We start from the raw sequence: 24,696 nt of genomic DNA on the forward strand, positions 1-24,696 counted from the left end.
TGCTGCCTTTTGGGGCCTTAGGGTTCGATGCAGAGGGGATTTTTCCAGCTGTTTCTCCACACAGCCACATCTGTCAGAGGCCTTTAGCAGGAAGCTTCCCATCTCCTTATGTAAATAAAGGGAGGGGGAGCATCCCTGTGAATTCCAGGCTTGTGGGTATGTCAGTGAGAGCTGTCAGGGCTGTAGCTGCCAGAATTAATATAAAATTCATTTCATGGTGGACCAGCAGGCAGGTGTTTCAAAACATATTCATGGCTTACACTTGTTCTTTTCCTACTTCATGCAGTGCTGCCCGAGCAGGGGAGAATTTTGGGATGCCACAGCTGCTTGATTTGATTTTGATTTTTTTTTTTTTACCAAGATTGAGTACAAGAATCGCCAAAATTGGTGTGGTGTGGGGTCTCTAGAGGGAGGCACTGTGTGTTTGGGGTCTTCCCATGCCACCTAGAAAAGCTGCAATCCCAAATGGCATTAATGGGAAACTGGGTGGACGGTGCCAGCCGAGGGGAGCATCCTTCTTCCCTTCTTTGCTTCCTGCTGGAACTTCCTGCTAGTTATTCCCTTGTCTTGCCCCTGGCAGCAGCTCCAGGTCCCCTCTCTTACCTGTCCTGGCTCTGATATGCTCAGCCTTGGCTCAAAGCCTGGTTTCCCTGTGTTTATTCCCCACCAAACCCTTTCCCCTTGGGTTGCTCCCAGCAGGACCAGGCTCTCCTGGAAGGGGAAATGTTTGCACACAAGTTTTCCCTTTTCTGGCTGCAGCCTGGTGCATCCCTTCCAGCCAGCCACATTCCCGGCATACCAGCCCTGGGGATGGCTTGGGAAGCATTTCAAGCAGGCTGGAGTATCTCCTGCTCAGGCTCTCCCCTGCAAATTTCCTCTTGCTGCATTCCAGAAAAGGGCACCAAATCCTTCAGGACTTGCTGTTCCCCCTCACAGTGCCGGAGGAGACAGCTCTGGATTCCCACCTAAGGAATTTGGGTCTGGCTGTTATTTTTTGCTTGATTTCATTTTCAAGCAGAGGGAGGAAAAGAAAAAAAAAATTGCATGGGAGGGGGAGAAAGGAAGAACAGCGTTAGGAGTGGATGAAAATCCCTTTGTAAAGCAAGGGATTTGGATGTAACTTTTAATTAAACTTCCATGGGTAAGACCTGTTGGTGTTTTGCAGCCAGGCTGGAGTTTTGTGGCAGCTCTGAGGGAGCAGGAGGCAGGGGCTGAATCCAGAACTTCCAGCACCATCCTGGGTACGCCAGACAGTGTTCCTGTTCCCTGGTGCAAACCTGGAGTAGCAACTCGTGGCTCAGGCTGTGCTCCGGCCATGCCTTCAGCCTTCCCTGCTTTTCCTGGCCCATCTGGCCACTGTCCCAGCTCCAGAGGACACGGGTGACGTCAGGGCAGCTCTTGCCCACGCTTGCATCAGCCACGACGTTGGTGGTCGGAGTGTCCTGTGGGAGCGGGCTCCTTTTCCTCTCGGCTCCTGCGGGCTGATGCAGCTGCTCTTCCACAGGGGTTCTGGAAGTGTTTTTGCAAGTGCTTCTGGACAAAGAGGAGGAAAAAGCCCTTTATTTTTATCTTACTCAGTGCAGGAAGGGTTGTTGCTCTGCCTGGTTGGCCGGGTGAGGGGAGAGATGTGGGGAGCAAGTGGCAAGTCCCCATCCTAGGAGATGCTTCAGTGAGAGAGAGGGATGACCTCTTTGAACAGGGAAAAAAACCCAGTCCCGTGGGCCTTCCGTGCTCCCACAGCAGCCCAGTGCTTTGTGGTTTTAGAATTGTGTTACAGAAACGTGCAAATGCTTGGGAAATGGGGAGAAGAACCAATTTACGATCCTGGGAACGGCGTATTCCCAAAAAACTCTTAAAGGCTGGAGGGCTGCTTCGTCTGGGGTTGTGTCCAGCAACCAGGACCAGGCTGTCCTTGGCTGTCCAAGGCAGCGCTGTGGTTCCTGGGAGCATCCAGGCTGTGATGGCACCGCGGGGTCAGCGTGCGGGTGGCGTGGGAGGACCCGCAGCCTTTCTAACGCCCTGGCCTTTGTCTGTCTCCCCCAGGCTGGTTCCCTGCGGTGACACTGGGGTCCCCATCGCCGGCAGAGAGGCCATGGCCACGTAGTGCCCGCCGGGAGCGGAGATGGCGGCGCAGAGGATCCGGGCGGCCAACTCAGGAGGGCTCCCGCGGTGCAAGTCCGAGGGGACGCTCATCGACCTGGGCGAGGGCTTTGCTGAAACCACGCTCTGCGATGTCAAAGGTGCGTGGGGATCGTGCCCCTCCTCATTTCAGGCCCATCCTCACCCCCTGGGAGGGCTCGGTGACACCAGCGAGGCGGTGACAAAGGTGTTCCCTCTCCCTGGTGCAGGTTGCTCCTCCAGTAATCAATCCTTTTTTTTTTTATTGCTTTTTTCTCCTGCTGTGTTTTCCTTGCCTGGCATAAAAGCTGGGTCAGGTGGGAGGGGAATTACTGCTCCCCTGGCAGGAGAGCATCCTGAGGAAAATCTCCAGGTGGAAGCTGGAGAGCGCTGAGGGCCTTGAAAATAAACACACACAAAGGCGATTGTTTACACAAAGGCGATTGTTTTTGCAGGTGTAGCACCTGAACATCAAACACTTGCTGCAAATTAGGTGTGTTTCAATGGAAAAGGAGGAATTGCTCCTCTTCTCCAAGGGGTTTCAGCACATCCCTGTTAACCCCTGCATGCCCAGCTGGAGGGACATGGGAGCAGCCACTTGCCTGTCTGATCTGACACCAAAAATGCTCCATCCTGTAGGAGACTGAGTTAACAGCAGCTTCCAACCTAGCAGGCTGCCAAAATAATTCCAATTTAGAGTTTCTGTGTACTTTTCCGCTGGATGAATCTCCTCACGCCTTTGCCTGCTGGCAGATGAGTTGTTCAGGATTTGTACAAAACTCTTCTCCTCTGAATACTCACTTGATCCCCAGGCTATATTTAAAGGCTTCTCTGTGCTCAGCTGTATCTTCCCTTGTTATTTCCGTGGGTGAGAAGAGCTGCCAGTCTGTGAGTGGTGACTGCAGTCTGAGCTCCCATCCCTTTTGTCTCTGGGATTTTAAGGGCTTCCTGTGTTTTCTAAACTCCCTTTTCCTCCCAGAGAGCTCTAGAGCCTGTTGAAGCAAGCGCTGTCCCAGTTCCCTTGCAGCTCCCTGTTGGTTAAAATCCAGCTTTCCTTGTTTTCTTCAGTCTGTCTAGGGAGAGAGCACACATTTAACCATTGATGGAACATCATCTCTCACTTGTTTTTAGCACTTTTTACAGGAATGCATCCTGAAAATGAGAGGGAAGCCAATAAATAAGGTGGCAGTGTAGGCTCAGCCCAGCCTGGATGTAAATCGGGATCCCCTGGCAGGAAACTCTTCCACTGGCAATCCTGCAAGGGAGCTTGGAGATGCTGCCAGGACCAGAACAGCAGTGTGTGTGGGAGGTGCTGGGATTCTGTGAGGGTTCAAACTGGGTAACCCTTAGAACCACAGAATGGTTTGGTTTGGGAGGGAGGTGAAAGCAGGGACACCTTCCACTAGCCCAGCTTACTCCAAGCCCCATCCAGCCTGGCCTGGAACACTTCCAGGGATTCAGGGCCAGCCACAGCTTCTATGGGCATGTTTGACATGTGCAGGAGAGGGGTTTCAGCAGAGCCAGAGGGCTTTTAGCCTGTAGGGAGGGTTATCTTGGGTTTGGATGAACCCTTAAGGGATGGGAGGTGTGAATGTACCAGAAATAATAGGGTTTACTTGAAAAAAATTTATGGAGAAGCATAACTTCAGTCTTGAGAGGCTGCCCAGGGAGTTAGTGGACCTGCAAGTGTTCAGAAAACGTGTGAATGTGACACTTGGGGCCATGGCTTAGTGGTGGACCTGGCAGTGCTGGGTTAATGCTTGGACTCAATGATCTTGGAGGCCTTCTCAAACTTTAATGATTCAATGATTCCAAAACTACCTTCATCACTTGAAACAGCGTGGAGGGATGACCTGGAATAAAGGATTCCAAGTCAGTGGTGACTCTGTTGTGCATCTCTCACCATGCTGTCTCCTCCTTGCCTCTGCAGTGCCTTCTCCCAGTGCCTTGCTGGTGGACAATCCCACGTCCTTCGGGAACGCGAAGGAAGTCGTAGCAATCAAGGATTACTGCCCCACAAATTTCACCACCCTGAAGTTCTCCAAGGGGGACCACCTGTACGTGCTGGACACGTCAGGAGGGGAGTGGTGGTACGCCCACAACACCACGGAGATGGGCTACATCCCGTCCTCCTACGTGCAGCCCGTGAACTACCGCAACTCCTCCCTCACGGACAGCGGGATGATCGACAATCTGCTGGAGAGCCCTGACGAGGGCGTCAAGGAGTTGGATCTACTCGGGGATTGGACTGATGGGAAGAGGAACTCTGCCAAATCCTACCACAACAACCCCTTCCTGAACGGCGTGCAGACCAACCCATTCCTGAATGGGAATTTGCAGGCAGCACCCAGCTCGGACAAAGAGTCCAACTCCAGCGTCGCCGTGGATTTGTTGCTCTTCGACACGGGGGCCCCCACGTCGGCTCTTCCCAGTTCAGCCGCCAACAGCAGCCTGGGGAACCTTTTTGATGAGTTTCCCTCCACAAACAGGCTGGATGTGGAACAGCCCATGAGAAGGGACAACCCCTTCTTCAGAAGTAAACGCTCCTACAGCTTGTCTGAGCTGTCTGTCCTCCAGGCCAAGTCGGACACGCCAGCATCATCAGGTTTCTTCAGTGGCCTGAAGTCTCCCACCCCTGAGCAGTTCCAGAGCAGGGAGGATTTTAGGACAGCGTGGCTGAACCACAGGAAGTTGGCTCGGTCTTGCCATGACTTGGATTTGCTTGGCCAAAATCCTGGCTGGGGTCAGACACAACCGGTGGAGACCAACATTGTGTGCAAGCTGGACAGCTCCGGCGGGGCCGTCCAGCTGCCGGACACCAACATCAGCATCCACGTGCCCGAGGGCCACGTGTGCCCCGGGGAGACGCAGCAGATCTCCATGAAGGCCATGCTGGACCCGCCGCTGGAGCTGAACAGTGACAAGTGCAGCACCATCAGCCCCGTCCTGCAGATCAAACTCAGCAACATGGAGGTGAAGACCTTCATCATCCTGGAGATGAAGGTGTCGGCGGAGGTCAAGAACGACGTCATGAGCAAGAGCCTGGTGGGGCTGCAGTGCCTGCGCAGTGACATGAAGGAGGGGCCGTACACACCGATGCAGCTGAGCTATTCCTACGGGGACACCATCCAGGTGCAGCTGGAGAACCTGGAGCCCTGCATGTACATCGCGGCCGTGGCGCAGGGCCAGAACATCCTCTACCCTTACACCGTGTGGGATTACATCAGCAAGAAGATCACGGTGGGCGTCTACGGCCCCAAGCACATCCACCCTTCCTTCAAGACCGTAGTGGCCATGTTTGGCCACGAGTGCGCCCCCAAGACCCTGCTGGTCAACGAGGTCACCAGGCAGTCCCACGGCCCGGCTCCCGTCGCCCTCCAGCTCTGGGGGAAGCACCAGTTTGCCCTGTCCCGGCCCCAGGACCTCAAGCTCTGCATGTTCTCCAACATGACCAACTATGAGGTGAAGGCCAGCGAACAAGCCAAGATCGTCCGGGGCTTCCAGATGAAGCTGGGCAAGGTCAGCCGCCTCATCTTCCCGATCGCGTCCCACGACCCCAACGAGCTCTCGGACTTTACGCTGAGGATACAAGTCAAGGATGACCAGGATGCCATTCTGACCCAGTTCTGCGTCCAGACGCCGCAGCCGCCTCCAAAAAGCGCCATCAAACCCATGGGGCAGAGGCGGTTCCTCAAGAAGAACGAGGTGGGGAAGATCATCCTCTCCCCGCTGGCTGCCACTGCCAAGTATCCGGATTTTCAGGACCGGCCGGTGCTGAGCCTGAAGTACGGGAAGCTGCTGAAGACGGTGGTGAGGCAGAGCAAGAACCACTATTTGCTGGAGTACAAGAAGGGAGACGTCATAGCCCTCCTCAGTGAGGAGAAGATCAGGTTGAAAGGCCAGCTGTGGACCAAGGAGTGGTACATTGGCTACTACCAGGGGAAAATCGGCCTTGTGCACACCAAAAATGTGCTGGTGGTCGGGAAGGTCAAACCCAGCTACTTCTCCGGGCCGGATCTCACCACCAGCCTGCTGCTGGAGCAGATCCTGAGGCCCTGCAAGTTCCTGACTTATATCTACGCCTCGGTGAGGACTCTGCTGATGGAGAACCTCAGCAGCTGGCGCTCCTTCGCCGACGCCCTGGGCTACCTGAACTTGCCGCTCACGTTCTTCTGCCGGGCAGAGCTGGACAGCGAGCCGGAGCGAGTGGCCTCTGTCCTGGAGAAGCTGAAGGAAGACTGCAACAGCGTGGAGAACAAGGAGAGGAAATCCTTCCAGAAGGAGCTGATGACGGTGAGTCTGAGGCCTGGCAAGTTGGACCTTCCTTCCTGGCTCTGCAGAGGGACCAGGGGAGGTGGAAGTTTCTTAATTCAGTCTTTAGAGAGTGAAGTCTACCTTAAAGGCCTTCTGAAGACTGTTGGGCACTGCCAGGTGGGAATCCAGCCCTGTGGTTGCTGGGCTCTTGGTTTACTGGGTTCATGGCGATAATGAGGGATGCGCTGAGGTACCTGGAATTCCAGAATCACACAATGGCTTGGGTTGAAAGAAACCTCAAAGCTCATCCAGTCCCACCCCCTGCCATGGTCAGGGACTCCTTCCACTCTACCAGGTCGCTCCAAGCGCTGTCCAACCTGGCCCGGAACACTTTCAGGGATGGGGAGCCTTTTTGTTTTGGGGTTTTTTTTTTGAGTGGCAGCTAAACCAAGGGCACCTCTGGGATGTTTTATACATTGCAAATGGAAATGTGTGGCTTGCTCTTTATCCTGAAAGGAATTTGGGAGGAGCGCTGCCTGCCAGTATTTCTAGGATGCCGTTAGCAAATAAATCCCTCACGAAATATCATCTCCACGATCGTTTCTAGCATTTAATAGGAGGTGAGCCAAAGAAAATACAGGGCAAGATGTCTGGAAGAGGTTTGCGGCTCTCTCCCATTCTGTGCTCTCCCACAGGAGCAGAATAACTGAGTTATGGAGGACAGCATGGTTTAAAATGTCAATTGGATTAAGGAATAGCAGCGGCCTTGCCTGGCAAAATGAAATTATGGCAAAAGGGGACTGGAGCTGAATGAAGAAGTTCAGTTCCCACACTCCTTTTAGGGAGAAGGAGGAAATTGAAGGATTGAGCAGAAGGTGTTATAGGGAGTATGGAATCCATTGTTATTCCTGGAAATGTTGTCCGGAGAGTTCCCTGTGCCCAGGTGCCACTCAGAGGCTTGTGGGGCAATGTTTCAGCTTTGACTTTCAGCTGTCAGGTCGTGCCACCAACGCTGCCTCTGTTGCAGGGTTCTCCTGGCCATCAGTGACCCTCTCCTCATCCAGGAGTGGAAAATCCCCCTCTCTGGCCCCTCTGTTTCCCCCGAGGGAGGGTTTGCTCCTTTATTCATCTGGCTCAGTGAATGTTGGGATGAAATCCATGCTGCTCTTGCTTGATGCTTCCAAGAGCTTTGTGCTGTTTGCTTTACCTGTTTGCAAACCCTGTAGGTGTTGCTTTTATCTATCCCCATTGTTTTCAGGGATCCCAGACAGTCTGTAGGTCACAGAGAATTCTCACTGGGGAGACAAAGGGAAAGATAAGGCTCAGGGAGCTGCTGACTCAAGGGGAGGGCTGGAAGCTGCAGGAATACATCCTTCTCCCCTGTGGCTGCCTGAAGATCAGAGTCCCAGGGCAGGTTTTATTCTCCTTGTTTCTCTAATCCTGCTCTCTGTGAGGCTGATCCTGTGGATAAAGGATGAGCTCCCTTCTTGGTGGAACATGATGCTGCTTCCAAACCCCTGGCTGCTGTCAAATCCTCCTTAGCCTATGGAGAAATTAGAAGGAAATAATGATGTTTCAGGGGATGGCAATGGAGCAGTAATGGATTTTATTGTGTTTAAATCTGATTTTATTTGTAACAAATGGACTGGCTTTCTGGCAAGAGGAACCAGCTGCACTAAGCTCCAGCGTGGCCGTTTCAGCTGAAAGTTGCTTGTCTCCTCTCAAAAGGTCTGTGAAGGGAGAAGCAGAAGCAGCTTTATCCGTGTTGAGTACACAAAACACCAGTGGCAGAGTCGTGCACCAGCAGCCAAGCAAGGAAAAGCCTGGTCATGATGGCTGGTTAATCAGTAATCTGCCTTTAATTACTATTTTTCTAATCAGGCACTAGCACTGGAGTGTGAAGGTAACTCAGGGGGATGTGTGTCAGGAATTACTCAGCAGAGAGGGGAAAGCTCTCCCTGCCTCCTCTGCCCGTCGGAAGCAGGCAGCACATGGATGGTTTGGATAAAATAACTGGGCGTGGATTCAAGAAGATTTCATTGCCCCTGGTGCCTGGCCCGTGGGGTTAGACCTGCCCTGAGACACAGCATTTCTCCCTCTCTGGCTGTCAGAGGCTCTCATTTATCATCCTTCCAACAGACACTGCTGTTGGGAAAAACACGGCTCTGCTGGGAATGGCCCCTGGCACGGCAGCAGGGAGCTGTGCAGAGGAAGCTGTGAGCTTGTTCTTCTCCAGGCTACTTGTAAAGGTCACACAGGAGGTGAAGTGGGGATATTTTTTTTCCCCTCCCATTGTTTTGTTTGCCCTGACTCCCAGTATCCATGTGCCGCCTGTCTCTTGCCACGAGTTGCTGCTTATCCCTGGTGTGTGCAGGCCCCACAGAGCAGCTGGGGGGCTGGAGCTGTCCTAAAGCCCTGCAGGTCAGGGTGTCCATGGCTTTGGGTTGGAAGGGACCTTAAAGCCCATCCAGTTCCACCCCCTGCCATGGGCAGGGGCACCTTCCACTGTCCCAGCTTGCTCCAAGCCCCATCCAGCCTGGCCTTGGACACTTCCAGGGGTGTGAAGCCACATCTCTGATCAACCTGTGCCAGGGCCTCCCCACCCTCAGCATGCTGAGATCCAGCTGGGCATCGTGTCACAGGGAATTACCCCATGGAGGCAGTGCATGACTGTGGGAAGCAAAAGAAAAAAAATCAGTGTTTAAGGCTGAGAGTGCATTTTAAGCGTGTGAGATGATTCTGGAGGTGGTGACAGCCAAAACAGTGAGTGAAAGAGATGTCTGATGCTTAAACAAGGGTTATTCTGGGGAACACTTGCACAGAGGCAACTTTTTTGGGTCAAAAACTGACCTGTGTCCTAGAGAGGATGATGGGCCAGGAGCCTGTGCACGAGCATCCTCTCACCCCACGGGTCTCATGCTCTCCCTGGGGACCTTATCCCCCCTGTTTGAGGAAGTCCCAGGGGGGAGCTGTTTTCCTCCACAATGCTGCTTTCCTTTATTAGGAAATGGGATTCTGCATTTCAAAGCTGGGATGTAAATGCAGCCTCCCCTGGATGCCTTTAAAGTTGAGGTGTTTCTGCTTTGAACTGGGATTTGAATATCAAACACCCTCTTTGCTGTTTGCTGGGCTGGTGGAGCCGGTTCCCAGGGGAATAAATAATAAATATTTCCGAGGACTCTGGCAAAGCACAGCCCAGATCACACCTAGGTGATGAGGGATGGAGACACAGTGAGTGGACCCAGCTATCCCGGGAGGCTTGTCCAGGGCAAGGGAGGAGGATGGAAAAGATTGTAGCATAATCCCACTGGAGGATTAAGTCTGCTGAGCTAATCCCAGTGTCTCGCTGTTTCCAGTAATATTCCCCCTCTGGCTGCCACCTCGGTGTCTGTGATGCCTGCACCCCATCCCCACGTGGCTCTGGTGCTGTGCCCATGTCCTTGTCACCTCTGCCTGTGCGAGGGGAGCTGCCAGGGGTGGGTGGTGCTGTGGCCATCCGTAGGTTTCAGAGTAAACGCTCAGCGCTCCGGACCCACCCATCTCTCCCAGAGTCGTTGTTTTGAGTGATTTTGCAGTTCTTGATGGGGTGGCCTCCCGGGTGTTTTCCTTGCTGCTGTTTTTGTTGTTCACCTGGAGCAGCAGAAGGAGCAGGAGAATCCATCTCCTGCAGCTCCATCCTTCTTAACCCTACAGCACTCCTGGCTCTGGGCTGTCTCTTCTGCTGCCTCTGACCTCAGGCAGGAGATGAGAGCAGCTCCTTCAGCCTGCTCTCCTATAAATGCCAGGTTGTGCACGGGATTGGGATCCAGCTGCCTGGAAAGGCAGGTTTGAGGATGTTCAGGGTGGTGGATCTGCAGAGGGTGCTGGATCCGGGGGCTGTGGGAGAGGAGGCGGTTCTGGCACAGGTGTGTGAGATCTAAACGCTTCTTCATGTCCTCCTGCAGAGCCAGAGGAGTGCTCTTTCCTTGGGTTTTCATTGCTCGTTTGACAGGGGGGGTTTAATGCCTCCCTGGCTCCTGCAGGAAGGTGGTGTCAGCACTTTGGAGGAGCAGGCGACACAGCTGTGATTAGAACCCAGCTCAGCTTTGATAAGGGGAAAATCAACGTGTATCTGCTTTGCAAATGGCTGGAGTGGTTTCAGATGTTCCCATCTTCCCTCCCCCTGCCCCCACAACTGTCCCTGTGCAATCTCCTGGGGGAGGATTTCACCTTCCTTTGCCCCTGAGCCAAACCTGGATTTGCCCAGACCCCTCTGTGCCCCCACAGGGGCAGAAAGGTGGATTCTGGCCACATGGGGACCCACCTTACCCTTACAATTCCCGTAAGAACCATCCCCACGCTGCTGTGAAGGAGTGGCTGGGCTCTGCTTGCTCCATTTCCATTTTTATTAACTTCAAACCCCCTCCTGAGGGTCAGGGTGGGATTTGCCCAAGGTCTGGGGTTGCTGCTGCTGGGACTGTTGTGGTCCAGAGGCTCTGGCAGAGGCTGTGGGAGCCCTGGGGAGTGGGATGGTGATCCTGGCAGTCAGATCCTGTCCTCTGAGACTGAAGACTGCCACTAAACCCTTCCTTTTCCAGGGCTGTACTGGGGGTTTTCTTCTACCGCAGCTTCATCCCTCTCTGAGGGGATTTTAATTTGATTTGACACTTGGAAGGCAGGAGCTAACCCTGCTCCATCCTTTTTTGCCTGGCTAAAGTCATTCCTGCCTAGGAAACCCAGACTGATGCAGTCGCTCTTTCTACTTCAAAACCATTTGTGGAAAATCTCAGCTTTTAGGCCAATAAATGATGCAGGAAGAGGTGGAGGAGGAGAAGAGGAAGAACATCCCAGGCTGAGCAGTGTTCCTGTAGTGTCTGAGTCCTCACCTGGGTCTCATCCCCTCACAGGGCTGATGTCCAGGTCCCATCCCAAAATGTCCTGGGTGTCCCTTGCCCGCTGCTCTGAAGGATCCTGCAGCCCTGGGATGGAGTCTGGATTAGCTCTCTGGATTAAAAGCATCTGTCGTCCTCAGCCCCTGGGATGCTTTAAACTGCTTAAAGTGGGGCCTGGCCATCTCGAGAGGGGCTGCCTGGAGAACGAGGCTGCAAACCCCATCCCAGAGGGGTCGAGCGCTTTGTCCAGTTAATGGGATTGTTCTCTTGCCAAGCCTGGTGGCCTAACCTCCCCAGCTGCCGCTAAAACAAGAGGGGCAGGAGGATTTTTGGGATGCTCCCATGGGGGGAGTTCACCGGCCACCACCCTCCCCCAGGCCTTGACTTCTCCCCGTGTCCTCCAGGCCCTGCTGAAGATGGACTGCCAGGGGCTGGTGGTGCGGCTGATCCAGGACTTTGTGCTGCTGACCACGGCCGTGGAGGTGGCGCAGCGCTGGCGGGAGCTGGCCGAGAAGCTGGCCAAGGTGTCCAAGCAGCAGATGGACGCCTACGAGGCCCCGCACCGCGACAAGACGGGCACGGTGGACAGCGAGGTGAGAGCGGGCGCCTCTGGCTCTCCGCAGGGCTGCTGAGAATGGAACCGGAATCTTGGAATTCTTTCGGCTGGAAAAGGCTTTGGAGAGGTTTTGAGTCCGGCTGTTGAGCCAGCACTGCCAAACCCACCGGGTCAATGGTTGGGCCCGGTGGTCTTAAAGGCCTTTCCAACCCAAACTGTTCCGTGCTCCTTCTCTGGAGATTCCTCCAGAGCACGCTCTTCCTGGAGGATCACAGGGATCTGGGGGTGCTGGGGGGGGGCTGTTTTCCCGGGAATGTGCTTGTTCTGGGATGCTGCCTGAGCTCTGCTCCCTCTCTCACCTGTCCCCAGGCCATGTGGAAGCCGGCGTACGACTTCCTGCTCACCTGGAGCAGCCAGATGGGGGACAGCTACAGGGACGTCATCCAGGAGCTGCACACGGGACTGGACAAGATGAAGAACCCCATCACCAAGCGCTGGAAGCACCTCACAGGCACCCTGATCCTCGTCAACTCCTTGGACATGCTGCGGGCAGCCGCCTTCAGCCCCCAGGACCACGAGGATTTCGCCATCTAGCCCGTGTTTGTCCACTTCTCCCTGGCTGGGAATTTTGTTTTCCTGCGCTTTCCCCCCCCCTCCTCTCCCTTTCTTAAGCAGTTGACTTTAAAGAGAAGAAGTGGAGGTTTCTCTGCCTTGGGTTTGAAGAGGCCAAAGTTTGCAAGTTCTCCACCAGGACTGGAAATTGGGAGGAGAGATCCCACCTTGATGGGAATTCACTTGGAAGGGGCTGGCTTTTCATCCAGTTAAACTGTTTTTTTACTGGAAAAAAACCAAAAACCTTCAAGAAGGTGAGGGGGTGGGGATGGGTTCCCAAAAGAGATCACATTTTCTAGGCATTTACAAATAAAAGTCTAATTTTTGTAACGAGCAGTTAAAGTTGTCACCACTTTGGGGAGGGCTGGGGGAAGCTGTGGCTGGTTTTAGGTTGCAGAAACTGCTTTGAAATGATGGAGTTTGAGACAAATATGGGTCCTGTAAATACATGTCTTAAGAGGAAGCACAGTAAATGCCCTTTCCCCCCACCACAGGCAGGTTTTGGGCTGCCAGGTGTGACTAAAGCACCACAGGAACTTCAGATGTCCCCAGATTTGGGATGTGCTCAGCCCAAGCAGCACCTTGCACCAAAAAAGACCTTTTTAAAAATTGTTTTATTTTATTCACAGAACCTGTGAGCATTTTGGTTGATTTTTGGGTTATTTTTATGTCTCTGCAGCTGTGGATTTTCACATTTGTGGCCAGGGAGTTGCCCATTCCTGTTTTTTAACCAGGAGGAACTTCTACCCACCTGGATGTAGTGCAGGACACCTTTGGAAGAAGCTGGAGGTTTGGGGCTTGCCTGAGACCTCAGGATATGGATCAGGAAGATGTTGAGAGGGAAAATCAAACTTCCCAGGTGCTCCTGCTCTGGGGAAGAGGCCAGAAAAAGGGGAGGAAATTGTCACCATCCAGATAATCCTTCTACAGGCCAAAAAACAACAACAAAAATAACCCCAAAACAAACTAAAACAAAACAAAACCAAAAAACCCAACAACAACAAAAAAAAACCAAACAAAAACCCTACAAAATATCCCCCCAAAAAACCCAAATAAAGGAGGGAAAAGAAAGAATCTTTCTCCTAATTTGAAATCTGATCTCACTGGGGATGTTCCAGGTGCTCCTTGCTATTGATTTCTAGTTCTTCAAGGCTCTTCAAATCCAGTTTAACTTTTAAATCATCTTTCCTATAAACCTGGTGCCAAAAAACCTCAATATTTGTGTCACCCAGTGCCTGTATTATTTTTCTCCTGCTCCTTTTAAATCTGAGTTTTTTGAATGACTTCTTTTCCTCCTGCTCCCCAGCTTTCAGATATTTCACCTGGGAGGGAAATATTTTTAAGTGCAAAGGCTCTTTTTAGTGAAAAGTTGCTACCAGAGGATGTGTAAAGGTTCTTAAAGGATGACTCCTTTGCTTTTCAGGTTAATTAGCAAAATAACAGAAGAAAAAGAGTATGAAAGGCATCTGGTGGAGGGAATGGTGTCTTTTCCTCTTCCTGAAATCCCATCCTTAGAAGGGATCACTGTCCTGTCCATGGACCCCACAATAGCACCTTACATTTCTCCTCAGGGGTTTTGGGGATTTCCTGTGCCACTCCCCATAGCTCAGGGGGTCTGTCAGCAGCCCAGCCCCTTTCCCTCCCCCTGAGGCACTCGTTTTTCCATGCAGGAGCTAAAATCCCTGTTGCAGTGAGGATGACCTCCAGGTGCAAGCAGCAGGATGCCTTTCCCCTGGGCTTTTACCCAAATCTGAGCTTTCCCCCTTCCCCTGGCAGGCTCCAGAGCTCTGCAGGAGGCTGGGCAGGAGTTTGAGCCTCCTGTGATCCATGAATAGTCCCAGCTTGCTTTCTTTTTACCCCCCCTCCCCTTGGTTTTTCTGTCTACCTCGGGTACTCTGAATACCCCCCTTGGCTGCCTCAAAACACCCTGGGCTCGGCTCCTCACCACCCTGTGCCCTCCCCAGGCCCTGGGGCCACAGGCAGCACATTCTGGGCCCATGGGGTGGGCTGCATTATCTTCTCCCCATTTCTGGTCTGAAATCCAGTCCTTCCTCCTGGGCTGGGACTGGGAATGTGTCCTGCAGATGCCTTCTGGACTAAACATCAAGGACTCCTCCTAAAAATCTGTCTGGGCTTTGCATTGCCACCCTTGTGCAGCAGCTGGTTTTTGTTCTTAGTGTTAACAGTCCTTTTTTTAAAAGGAAAAGGAGTTTTTTGGGGAAAAAATTTCCAATTAAAGGTGTTACTCTGCAGTGCTCCTGGTTAGATGCCATCTGCTGCTGTCTCTTCATCCCAAAGCAGGGTGGGATTCATTTAGTGGGGTCTCCACTGTGCCAACACCCAGAGCCAGTGGTCCTCAATCCCATCTCCTCCCCTCAGCCTCTCCATCCCACTTTCTCCAGGGGAAAAGTGGCTGGAAGAGCTCTCACCTCCCAGAGCACCCTCCAGAGAGTGCTCAAACTCCAGGTAAGGAACTTCCTCCAGTGGGACAAGACGGGGTTGAAGGATTTGTTTCAGCACAGAGGAGTTTTCCTGGTTGTTTTCTGGCTGGAGAAAAACACCCTTGTGTTTAGCCAAGGCTGTTGTGGTGCTCCCAATCCCAGTGGAGGTCAGATCCCAAGCCAGGGAAGGGATCTGGTTTCTGCTGGGGCTCTCGGGCCCCTCCTGCCCTGCCCCAGCTCTGTGGGGTGGGCACAGGTGATGCCCCACCTGCTCTGGGAGATAGGGACACCAGCCAGGTGATTTGGGGAGTTCCCCCTTGGCTTCTTCCCTGCTGCCTGGCTCCCTGGAGCGTTTCAGCTTCAAAGAAGGAAAGGATTTTGCTTTCTATTCCTCAGGGGACAAAGTGTTTCAGCGCAGGTCACCTTGCAAAGGCATCCCCACAGCACTTTCTCCTCTGCTTCAGCCATCACAAGTGAGGAATCATCTCCCGTGGGCTCATCCAGCACCAAAAGGCTGAGGGAGAGGTGCCAGGAGGGGAAGGGAGGGGGAAGTCACCCCGTGGTTATCGGGGTCTCCACACAAAGTGTGGTTTGCAGGGAAATCTGGAGCCTGTGATGAAAAGACCCCGGAGCTCTCCGGGCGTTCGTTTTCATCCCCAGAAATCCCTGCTGGAAACCACGGGGCTTGTTTCCTTCCCAGCTCTTCATTCAAAGCCTGTTGTGGATGAGCAGGACACGATGTGAGGAGCTGGTTGTTCCCAAGGCTTCCTCAGGTTTTTCTTTTGCCACCAAACCCCCCCTTGCCAGGGCTGTCCCCTGCTCCAGGCCCCTCTGGGGGCCTCATTCCCGTGCCAGGTGGAGACCTGATGCTTTGTTTTGTGGAACACCTTCCATGAGGATCACAATAGATTCCTTGGAATCCTGCCCTGGGTGCTGGGATTTGCTGGCATTCCTGGCACACCCAGTCCTGTTCCGGGTTTGGGTTTCCTTGTTTGCTGGCTCCTTAATTTTTTTTTTTACCTTAACAGCCCAAGGTGACTTAATCTGGCCTGATCCCTCACAAAAAAAGGCCTTGAATGGCTGGAATTTAAGGGAGATGATGATCATCCCGGGAAATCCAACTCCCACTCCACGTTCACAGCATGACCGGCTCAAGCCTCCTTTCAAAACCCTTTTTTTTTCCTTTTTTTTTGGTAACAGGCTTTACCAAAAGCATCCCCTGGGGCTCTCATCTTCACAGCTCAGCAGGTTTAATCCATCGCTGGAATTCAGGGGCTTCTCAACAACAAATGGCACCTTTGGGCATTTTTTTAATTATTATTATTAATTTTATTATAATTGTGGGGAAAGAAGGATCCCAAGGGGTGGCTGATTGCTGGATTTTGGCGGGGAGGACCCTGATGTCCAAGTGAAAAGGAAGAGGGCTCTGGCTGGGGGGGAGGAATGTGTAACTCTTTTCCTGTCTAACAGCCTCACTCGGTGTTGGGAGTGCCGCTGGTTGCGGTTTCCCTTTCATCCCCCAGCCCTGAATCACCCTCCTGCTCTGCTGAGATCATCTCCACGGGGCTGGGACCAACCCAGCCCCTAAGGATGGCCCCAGCATCCCTTCAGCAGCCTCTGGAATACAACTGTGGGTTCCTCTGATTCCCCCCAACACAAGAGCAATTAAAGCTTCCAGCTCTGTGGCATCATCCAGCACAGATGGAATCCCTGGGACTGAACCACAGAGGGATGCTTGGATCTGCCCCAGTGAAGCAGGGGTCGCCTCTCCCCCTCCCCATGGATAATCCAGGCTGGTAGCATTCCTGGGAAGAAATCTGCTCCTTTGATTCAAGCTGGTTTTATTAAATAAGCCAGGCAGAGCCGGCTGGGGGGATTTGGTTCTGCTCGATGATTCACTTTTATCATCCTAAGCAATCAGATCTGGCACGGGAGACCTTTCACCCTTAAAAGAAAGGGAATTGATGCTCCCTCCCTGTGGAGGGAGAGTCTCTCCTGCCCTTTGTGTCAGACATGCTGACAACCCCTTTTCCCCAGGTTTCATCCCACTCACCTATAAATAACTCCTAAAAACACCTCTGCAGGTGATAATTAATCTGAGGCCTCTGTGGCTGCTCCAGCTGAAATTGCCTGGGCTGTCTGATGCCAGCTCCCTGTCACCCCCAGGCAGCGCCAGGGATCCAAACTGCCGTGGGATGGGACATGTCCAGTGCCAAACCCTCTGGAATGGCAGGGATAACTCCGGGGCATGATGCAGGGGCCAAGGAGTGTTCTGGACCACTTCCCATGGGCATTGTCCCTGCACTGCTCCCCAGGCTGGACCCCAAAGCCACCTTATTTTTTTGTGGATGCGCTTGGGTTTGGGGAGGGTTTGGGTTTTTTTTGTTAAATGAGGCTGGTGCTGCTGCTGGCAGGTTGGTTTCCTTCATCCACACTCTTCATCTTCTCATGTCATGCTTCCATGATTTCCCACAGTGGGAGATGAGCTCCTGGAAAACCTCCCCAGCCTGGAGTTGTGGCTGGGCAGCAGCAGCAGCAAGTACTCACTTTTTACAAAGCCACCCAAAAGGTGGATTATCAAATAAATGAATTAAATGATTAATTGCAGGTCTGAGGGTGAGCATCCAAGTGAAAGTGTCCAGGGCAAGGGACCCACTTTGGGTGGAGCCCTGTGCAGGAAAGGAAAAGGGAGTGTTCCAGTGCCTGTGAATAACCAGAATATTTATTTATATGGATGTGTTTCTAAGGGGGAATGGCTTCAGCTGACAGAGAATAGGTTTAGATGGAATATTAGGAAGAAATTCTTCCCTGTGAGGGTGGTGAGGTTGCCCAGAGAAGCTGTGTCTGCCCTTAGATCCCTGGAAAGGTCCAAGGCCAGGCTGGCCAGGGCTTGGACACTATGGTGTGTCCCTAAAGGGACACTGGGGAGGTGGAGGAGCCTCAGATCCACCCAGAGCTCCCATGGCAGTGGGAAAACCTCTGCCCTTGAGGACTGGGCTGAGGCTGAGAAACCCTGTGACTGCAGAAAAATGCCAGCAATTGCTGTCATTTCCCATGCTCTGGCTGGTGGGAAGCAGAGAGAGATGCCAGCTGCATCCTCCCTCCCTGGAGCCAGGGCTGCTCTGTCCCCCAGGACACCCCATCCCAAAACCAGATTGCTCCGGGGCAGCTGGGGTGGGTCTGAGCAGCCCAAAAGAGCTGGGAAGCAGCACTGTCTCTTTCCCAGCCTGACTGGATGTTAAAATCCAGGGAAAAATAAGACAAACACTCAAAAAGTGCCTGGGTGGGAGCAGAAATCAGCGGCTCTGGGGGGAGGAGCTGCTGAGGTGGGAGGTGTTTGTACCCCCGTTCTCCAAGGGCAGCAAGGGCATTTTGACTGCTGCCTTTTCCCAGATTTGAAAGATTTGCAGGAAAAGCCCAGCCTGCGGTGCCTGGGGAGCTCGGGGAGAGGAGCAATGGTTGGCCCTGCCTCAGTTTCCCCCTTTGGGAAGTGTCCCAGTCTCAGCTCTGGTGCTTTTGGCTGGACTGTGGCTGTGGATTTCTCCATCTCCCGGTGAGGGAAGCCAGGCTGGAAGCTCTGCCCTGGTTTTTTGGCTCTGTTTGTCCTCCAGTTAAGGGGCAATAAGAGGGGACATCATCCCCTGATTAACCCTTCCCCTGGGCAGGTTTGGGGGGCCCGAGCTCTGGTGATGATCCAGCTCCTTCCTTGTCCCAAATGCTTTGGCTCCTAACTGGCTCTGGAAATCCTCTCCTGGCAGCAGAGTCCTTGTTCCTGGAGCACCTGGCGGGGGTGGGAGATAAATAAATCCTTGTGGAGTTCCAGCCCCCACCTGGGAATTTAAAAAAAATATTTAGGAAACATTCCAGAAAATTTAGGGGATTTGGGGGATTTCCCAGAATTTTTGGGGATTTTTTTGGCTTTTTTTTAAAAAAAGGATTCTTTTGGGTGGATTTTTTTGGCATTTTAAATGGGATTTTTATAAGATTTAGGGGCTTCAGGGGCACCCAAAAATTCTGGGAAAATTTGGGAAATATTTGGGAAGGTTAGGAAAAACTTGGGAATTTTTAAGGACATTTTAAGGGATTTTTTGAGGATTTTTTGTGATTTTTTTTTTATGTTTTTTTGAGGGGTTTTGAGTGGCTTAATGTTATTTTGGAGTCAGAGACTACCCAAAATTAAGGAGGAGTGTGGAAAAATGTTGGGAAAAATCTGGGGAAAGGGAAAGAAATTTTGGGATTTTTGGGGGAATTTTTCAGGATATTTTCTGGATTATTTTTAAATGTTTTTTGAACTTTTTTATTTTATTTTTAAGGGGATTTTTATGGGATTTTGGGGGTCTGGAAACCCCCCAAAAATAAGGGAAACACCTGGGAAGATTTAGGTAAAACTGGGGAAAATTAAAAGGATTATTAAGAGGTTTTGGGTGAGAGAATTGTGGATTTTAGGGGATTTTTAAGGATTTTTGGGGTCCTTGGGTGAAGTTTTGGGGTCCCCAGGTAAATTTTGGGAGTCCTGGGGCAGATTTTAGGGAAATTCCGGGATTTGTGGATGGATTTCAGGAGACTGATGGGGATTTTGGGGGTCCTGGGGTGGAATTTGGGAGGCTGTGCTGGCTTGGTGGGAAGGGTGGCTTTTCCCTGCTCCTGCCTCTGGGTGATCCCAGAGTGTCCTCTGCTGGGCACAGGGATGCTTGTCCAGCCCTGGCCCTGGGCATTCCTTCTCAAGGGAAAATAAAGAGCAGGATAAAGCAGTGAGGGTGAGGAGGGTGAAGGGAGGAAGAAGAGGAGGGTACCTGGATTCTGCAGCTGTTTTTCTTTGGCTGTGTCAGAAGTATTTCTGAAATGAAATCAGTCATGGGATGGGCATTGCGACACTTCCTTCCTTTAAGTTTTACTTCCCCTGCATGAAGGGGTTGGGATGTTTTTATATATTTTTCCTCAGCTGTGCTCCTCTGATCTGAAATCAAAGAGTTTTCCCCTTGTCCACACAGAGAAAGTCACTGGGTTGATCCAGAGCCAGCTTGCGGCAGGGCACTCGGAGAACTTCTCCTCAAGGACATTTTGGAGTGGGATTTTTTTTGGCACTGGACACTGCTGGGATGCTCAGAGGGGACTGGAGCCAGCGTGGCTGTGCTGTGACAGCCCAGAGAGGTCACCCAGAGTCTCCTCTCCAGCTGCACTGCTGTCACCAGAGCCTCGGGAACAGCCGGAGCTGTCACCTCAGGAATGTCTGGAGCTGCAGGGGCTGCATTTCCCAAACAGGGCAGCCCTCACACACCATGGGGAGTCTGCACACCCCAGTGAAAGGTTTCCTTCTGTTTGTGGTGGCAGGAGCAGGGAAAGGGAAGTGCTGGACAGGTTGTGGGCAGGGTGGGTGTCCAGGAGATTTGGGCACTGCAGTGAGGACAGGCTGAGGACAGAGATTGCCTTGAGCTTCCTCTGAAATCCCTGCTTTTCCAAACAGCCAGAGAAAAGAGCAGCAGCAGGTACCCAGGATACCCCAGTTCAGAGCCCAGAACATTCAGCTGGGAGCTGTGGCAGCTCCAGGATGTCACCTCTCAGCAAGGACCAAGTCACCAGGCAGCAGGGACAGGAACGAAGGGGATTTTTCTTTGAATCTCTCCCTTCTCCAGCTTTTTCTGTGAACAAGTATCCCTTCCCTCACAACTCTCAAGACAGAAAACACAGCAGCCTTTATTTTTGGTATTTGGGGTTTATTTATAGGGCTGGGCTTTGGGGTCTTTCCCTGAGCATCACTTACAAAGAACAAATCAGCTGTGGGGGTTGATAAAGAATGCTTACAAAGATCTCAGCAGCAGGTGAGCTCCAGGTACAGCACACCTGCCTGATGGGGAGTTTGGGGGAAACCCCAGTGGTTTTCCAGCAGCTTCCCAGCCAGAAACCTTGGTTTTCTTCAGGGTTTGACTCACAAAGATGTGCATCAAGCTTGGTTTGCGTGACGGGAGTTGTGAGTGTAAAACATTTGCCTCTCTTACAACAGCAGCCACGCAGAGATTTCAAACAGAAATCTGACCAGATGGTGCTCCTAAAGTCCTCCAAAATCCCTACATACCTCTGCTGCAGGTAGAGGTTAAAAGAAAAAGTCACTGAGAGTCCTCTCTACACACTGATGGGGGATTTCAGACTCAGACCTTCCCAAGCAACTGCAGCACTCCTACACGAGGCATTTTTAACCACCCATTCTTAATTAAAAGGCCAAAATTAGATCAGTGGGACCAGCCAAGGATCCCTATCATCCCTCAGCTGAAAATCATAGTGTTTAATTTATTGCAGTGAAATTTGCGCTATTCTCCGACCCCGCCGCGGGTCTGGAGCAGGAGCTTTGTCCCCCAGCACCGTGGGGAGCTACTGGGACTTGGCTTTGGCGGGCTTCCCCGTCCTGCCCTTCTTGCAGAAGCACCTGCGGCAGCAGCACAGGCAGCACTTGAAGGAGATGAAGAGGGAGAGGAGCGTGACGGCGGCCAGGAAGGCGATGACGTCCAGCGAGTGGTACTGCACCCAGTTGAGGTCGTGGGCGGCGGGGCGCAGGTGAGGGGCCCCCTTGTGCCTCATCACAAACTCCACCCAGTGCACGGCCAGGTCCAGCGGGTGGATGGGCCTGTCCAGGTGCAGGTCCGAGAGGCGCTGGATGTTCTCCTTGTACCTGCCGAGGAGAAGGCATTGGGGGTAGGGTTCAAACATGGGATTGACGCCTTAGGATTTTGGCTTTTACGGTTTTTTAAATCCTCTACTGCTTTAGGGTGCAACTCCAAAACTCCACAGCTTGTCAGCGGCTGCTCTGCCGTTGTATTCAGACAAAACAATCCCTTCTAGGCCTGGGACTCAAGGGCACAAAATGTAAACAACAGTGAATTGGGATGGGAGCAAACTGGGGGTAAATGACTTCATTACCTGAAGCTGTAGTTGGAGGAATAACCCCTGATATGCAAATGGATCAAACTTAAAATGGTCTCAGAAACTCGTGACCGTTGTCCATCTTGGGTGCCAAGGTGTACCTATGGAAGGCTTTTAATAAATACCTACATTTTGTCCTCTTAATCTTGTCTAGCCTCTCTTCTAGGTAGCCACTCCAAGGCATCAGTTTTCTGGCACCCCAGATGGAAGAAGAAAGGCTTCTGGAAAACCCTTGGACCAGAGAAACATAAATACCCACTTTATTCTGCTAATCTTGTCTCGCCTTTGTTCTAGGTAGCCACTCCAAGGCATCAGTATCACAGGGTGGAGTGTGTTGGAAGGACTTTAAAGCTTGTCCCTCATGGGCAGGGGCACCTTCCACCAGGCCAGGTTGCTCCAAACCCCATCCAGGACACTTCCAGGGATGGGGCAGCCACAGCTTCTCTGGGCTCTTGTGCTACTGAGCCCCTTGAGAAGGACAATGGCAAAGTTACAGGCTCAGGAAAGTGCTGTTTCCAATGACAAAAAAAAAAAAAACAACAAAACAACAAAAAAAAAGAAACAAAAAAAACCCAACAAAATGAGGGAAAGCTTGCTTTGGGCTTTCTGCAAAATCTCTGGGGTGAAGGTCTCTGGCTGAATAATGGGGTTAAAAAAAGCTGGGCAGCTTTTCCAGCTGCATTATCATTGTTGTTCTTGTTAGTGTAGTACTATTGCTGTTGCTGCCATAAAAATTGAGAAATTGGCTAGGAAACAATGTCAATAAGCTGCTCTTTCTCAGGAACGTGGTGGAGTTTCTTAGTCCTTAGCATCTTCAAATGGGAGCAGGGAAGAGCTCTTATGTCTGAAAGAAATCTCTGTGCTGCCTTTCAACCCCTTGGGCATGCTGTGATGTTCCCTGGGCTTCCTCAGTGCATCCCTGCATCTTCCTCCTGCTCCATGCTGGGATTGTCCAGCCTTGCTGAGCCAAGCAAGCAGCTCTCTGTGCTCACAGAATTCCTCATGAGCACTGAAGTGGAGGGGGTGGGGGGTGGGAAAGGCCTGAGAAAACTCACCTGTAAGATAAGTCAGTGATAAATATGTTTGATAAACCCTTTTCAGGCTCCCCACTGACCTGTGTGACCATAGGGTTGGGAACAAAAGCTGTCTGCCGCTTGTGTCAAAGCCCTCTCTGTCACTGAGACATCTTCTCTCTGTCACTGCCTTGACTTTAAGAAGGTGACACACTTTTTTGGCAGCTTGGGACTCATAGCCCATGTCCCCTGCTCCCTGCATCCTCCCTTCTCAGCCACTTCTCATCCTCTAAAGGGGACAGCCTGAAGTTAACCCAGGGCAAGTATCAGCTTCTCCATGGAAGCAGCTGCTACCAAATCCACACCTTTGACAAAAGAAGCCATTTAGGGAGAGAAAAACACTGTGTTAAGCTGGAAGTGAAGGTGCTGAGGCCACACAGTAAGGAGGGGGGAGGCTGTGTCTCTGGTACTGACTTTTTCTCGTTGATCACCGCTTTCAGGGCAGTGGAAATGTCGTTGGAAGTCATCTCCAGGATGTTGAGGGTCAGCCCTGCTCCCCGGGACTCCACTCGCTTGGCGTTGTCCATCTGGTCCCCAAACAGAGGCATCAGCACCATGGGCACTGCATTGCATATTCCCTCATAAACACCATGGGAGCCTCCGTGGGTGATAAAGGCACGAGTCTTGGGGTGGGCTGTGGAGGGAAACACAGGCTTGCTTAGCTCCCAGAATTACTGACTCCCAGCAACACCTCCCGGGGAAAAACATGCACAAAAAAGGGCCGTGGGTGGGATAAATCAAGGATTTGGGGCTGTTGTGAGCATCGTCCCTCATGACCAGACTTAGAGATTGGAACGCTGTAGACCTCTGTCTTGGTTTTGGGTGATCCTCCAACTTTAGGATGAAACCAGAGCCAGGAGAAGTTAAAAAGGATGTTATCACCGATCAGTTTTTCACCATCTCTTCCATGGCAGTGAAGGTCTCTCACAGCTGAAGCTGTTCTCTTACCAACAAATGCTCTCCTGACAACAATTCCACCACTTTAAAAGCCCAAAGACCTGCCTGGAAGTGCTCCCTTGAGGACCATGAAATTTCTTTTTCAGGCCAGAAGATGGGACAAAAATACAGCTGGGTGTTGAGGCTGCTTAGTCAGAGATAAAGACTCCCATTTTTGCCTGGCACTGAAGTGTTGGAAAACCTTTTCAAACAGAGTCATTTCATAATTTGGCAATTCCCAGCCAAGTTCCTAAAGGACGAGCCCTGGCTCCAAGAGCCAAGGCTGCAAGGAAGGTTTGTGCCCCACAGTGGTGGGTCAGGGGATGGTAACTCACACCTGACACACAGATGATGCCCTTGGGGCCTCACAGCAGCAGCCCTGGAGTACCAGCACCACCCTGCAGTGTCAGACCTACCCAGGAGGTCGTTCTGAGGCAGCCACTTGACGAGCTTCACGTTGCTGGGCAGGTTGGGGGGTGCCTTGCCCGTGTAGCGCCAAAAGACCTGGCAAGGGAAGCAAAGCCCACGTCAGATCCCAGCAGGAAAAGGGAGGGAGGAGGGAACAGTGTGGAACTGCTCTGCTGGAAGGGGAAGAGGGAAGTGGTACCGTCTGAGGGACTGTTCCCAAGGCCTCCGCGATTTCCATGGCTTTCTTCATGGGAATCTCAGACACCATGGAGCCCAGCGAGAAGACAACGATGCCATGTTCTCCAGAGGCGTTGACCATGGCTTCAAATTCCTGCCAAAGGAAAGCAAGCCTTTAGTCAAAGCCCTTTCTCTTGTCAGAGGATGGAATTGCTGCCACATTCCCACAAAACTCTCTGGAAAGGGAAGAGAGCAAGCAGAGAGCACAACAAAGTTAGGACTGGGAAATCGATTTCTCATTGACAGTTCTGCATCCAAAGCAGCACAGCCAGCAG

The 24,696-nt window shown here is 52.1% G+C and overlaps 2 protein-coding genes across 7 annotated transcripts in view; one reads left to right on the forward strand and one right to left on the reverse strand.

Annotated features, from left to right (window-relative positions):
* The window catches only part of SH3BP4 (SH3 domain binding protein 4), a 31,866-nt gene extending 19,122 nt beyond the window's left edge, over window positions 1-12,744 (forward strand). For all 3 annotated transcript variants that reach the window (XM_014262119.2, XM_005533581.3, XM_088058480.1), the window contains exons 2-5: window positions 2,044-2,240; window positions 4,049-6,411; window positions 11,648-11,836; window positions 12,169-12,744. In XM_014262119.2, coding sequence (XP_014117594.1) covers window positions 2,123-2,240; window positions 4,049-6,411; window positions 11,648-11,836; window positions 12,169-12,393 — 2,895 coding nt within the window. In that variant the 5' untranslated portion in view covers window positions 2,044-2,122 and the 3' untranslated portion in view covers window positions 12,394-12,744. The remainder of the gene's footprint in view (window positions 1-2,043; window positions 2,241-4,048; window positions 6,412-11,647; window positions 11,837-12,168) is intronic.
* A 7,801-nt stretch (window positions 12,745-20,545) lies between these two features.
* Window positions 20,546-24,696, reverse strand: part of LOC102109386 (UDP-glucuronosyltransferase 1A1-like) — a 37,692-nt gene continuing 33,541 nt past the window's right edge. For all 4 annotated transcript variants that reach the window (XM_014262117.2, XM_014262112.2, XM_014262113.2 and 1 more), the window contains exons 2-5: window positions 24,384-24,515; window positions 24,193-24,280; window positions 23,255-23,474; window positions 20,546-21,516 (exon numbers count right to left, since the gene is read on the reverse strand). In XM_014262117.2, the coding sequence (XP_014117592.2) occupies window positions 21,219-21,516; window positions 23,255-23,474; window positions 24,193-24,280; window positions 24,384-24,515 (738 nt within the window). In that variant the 3' untranslated portion in view covers window positions 20,546-21,218. The remainder of the gene's footprint in view (window positions 21,517-23,254; window positions 23,475-24,192; window positions 24,281-24,383; window positions 24,516-24,696) is intronic.

The sequence above is a fragment of the Pseudopodoces humilis genome, chromosome 8 (assembly GCF_049639895.1).
Source record: "Pseudopodoces humilis isolate 2021_Gansu_Grassland_sample_001 chromosome 8, ASM4963989v1, whole genome shotgun sequence".
NCBI lineage: Eukaryota > Metazoa > Chordata > Aves > Passeriformes > Paridae > Pseudopodoces > Pseudopodoces humilis.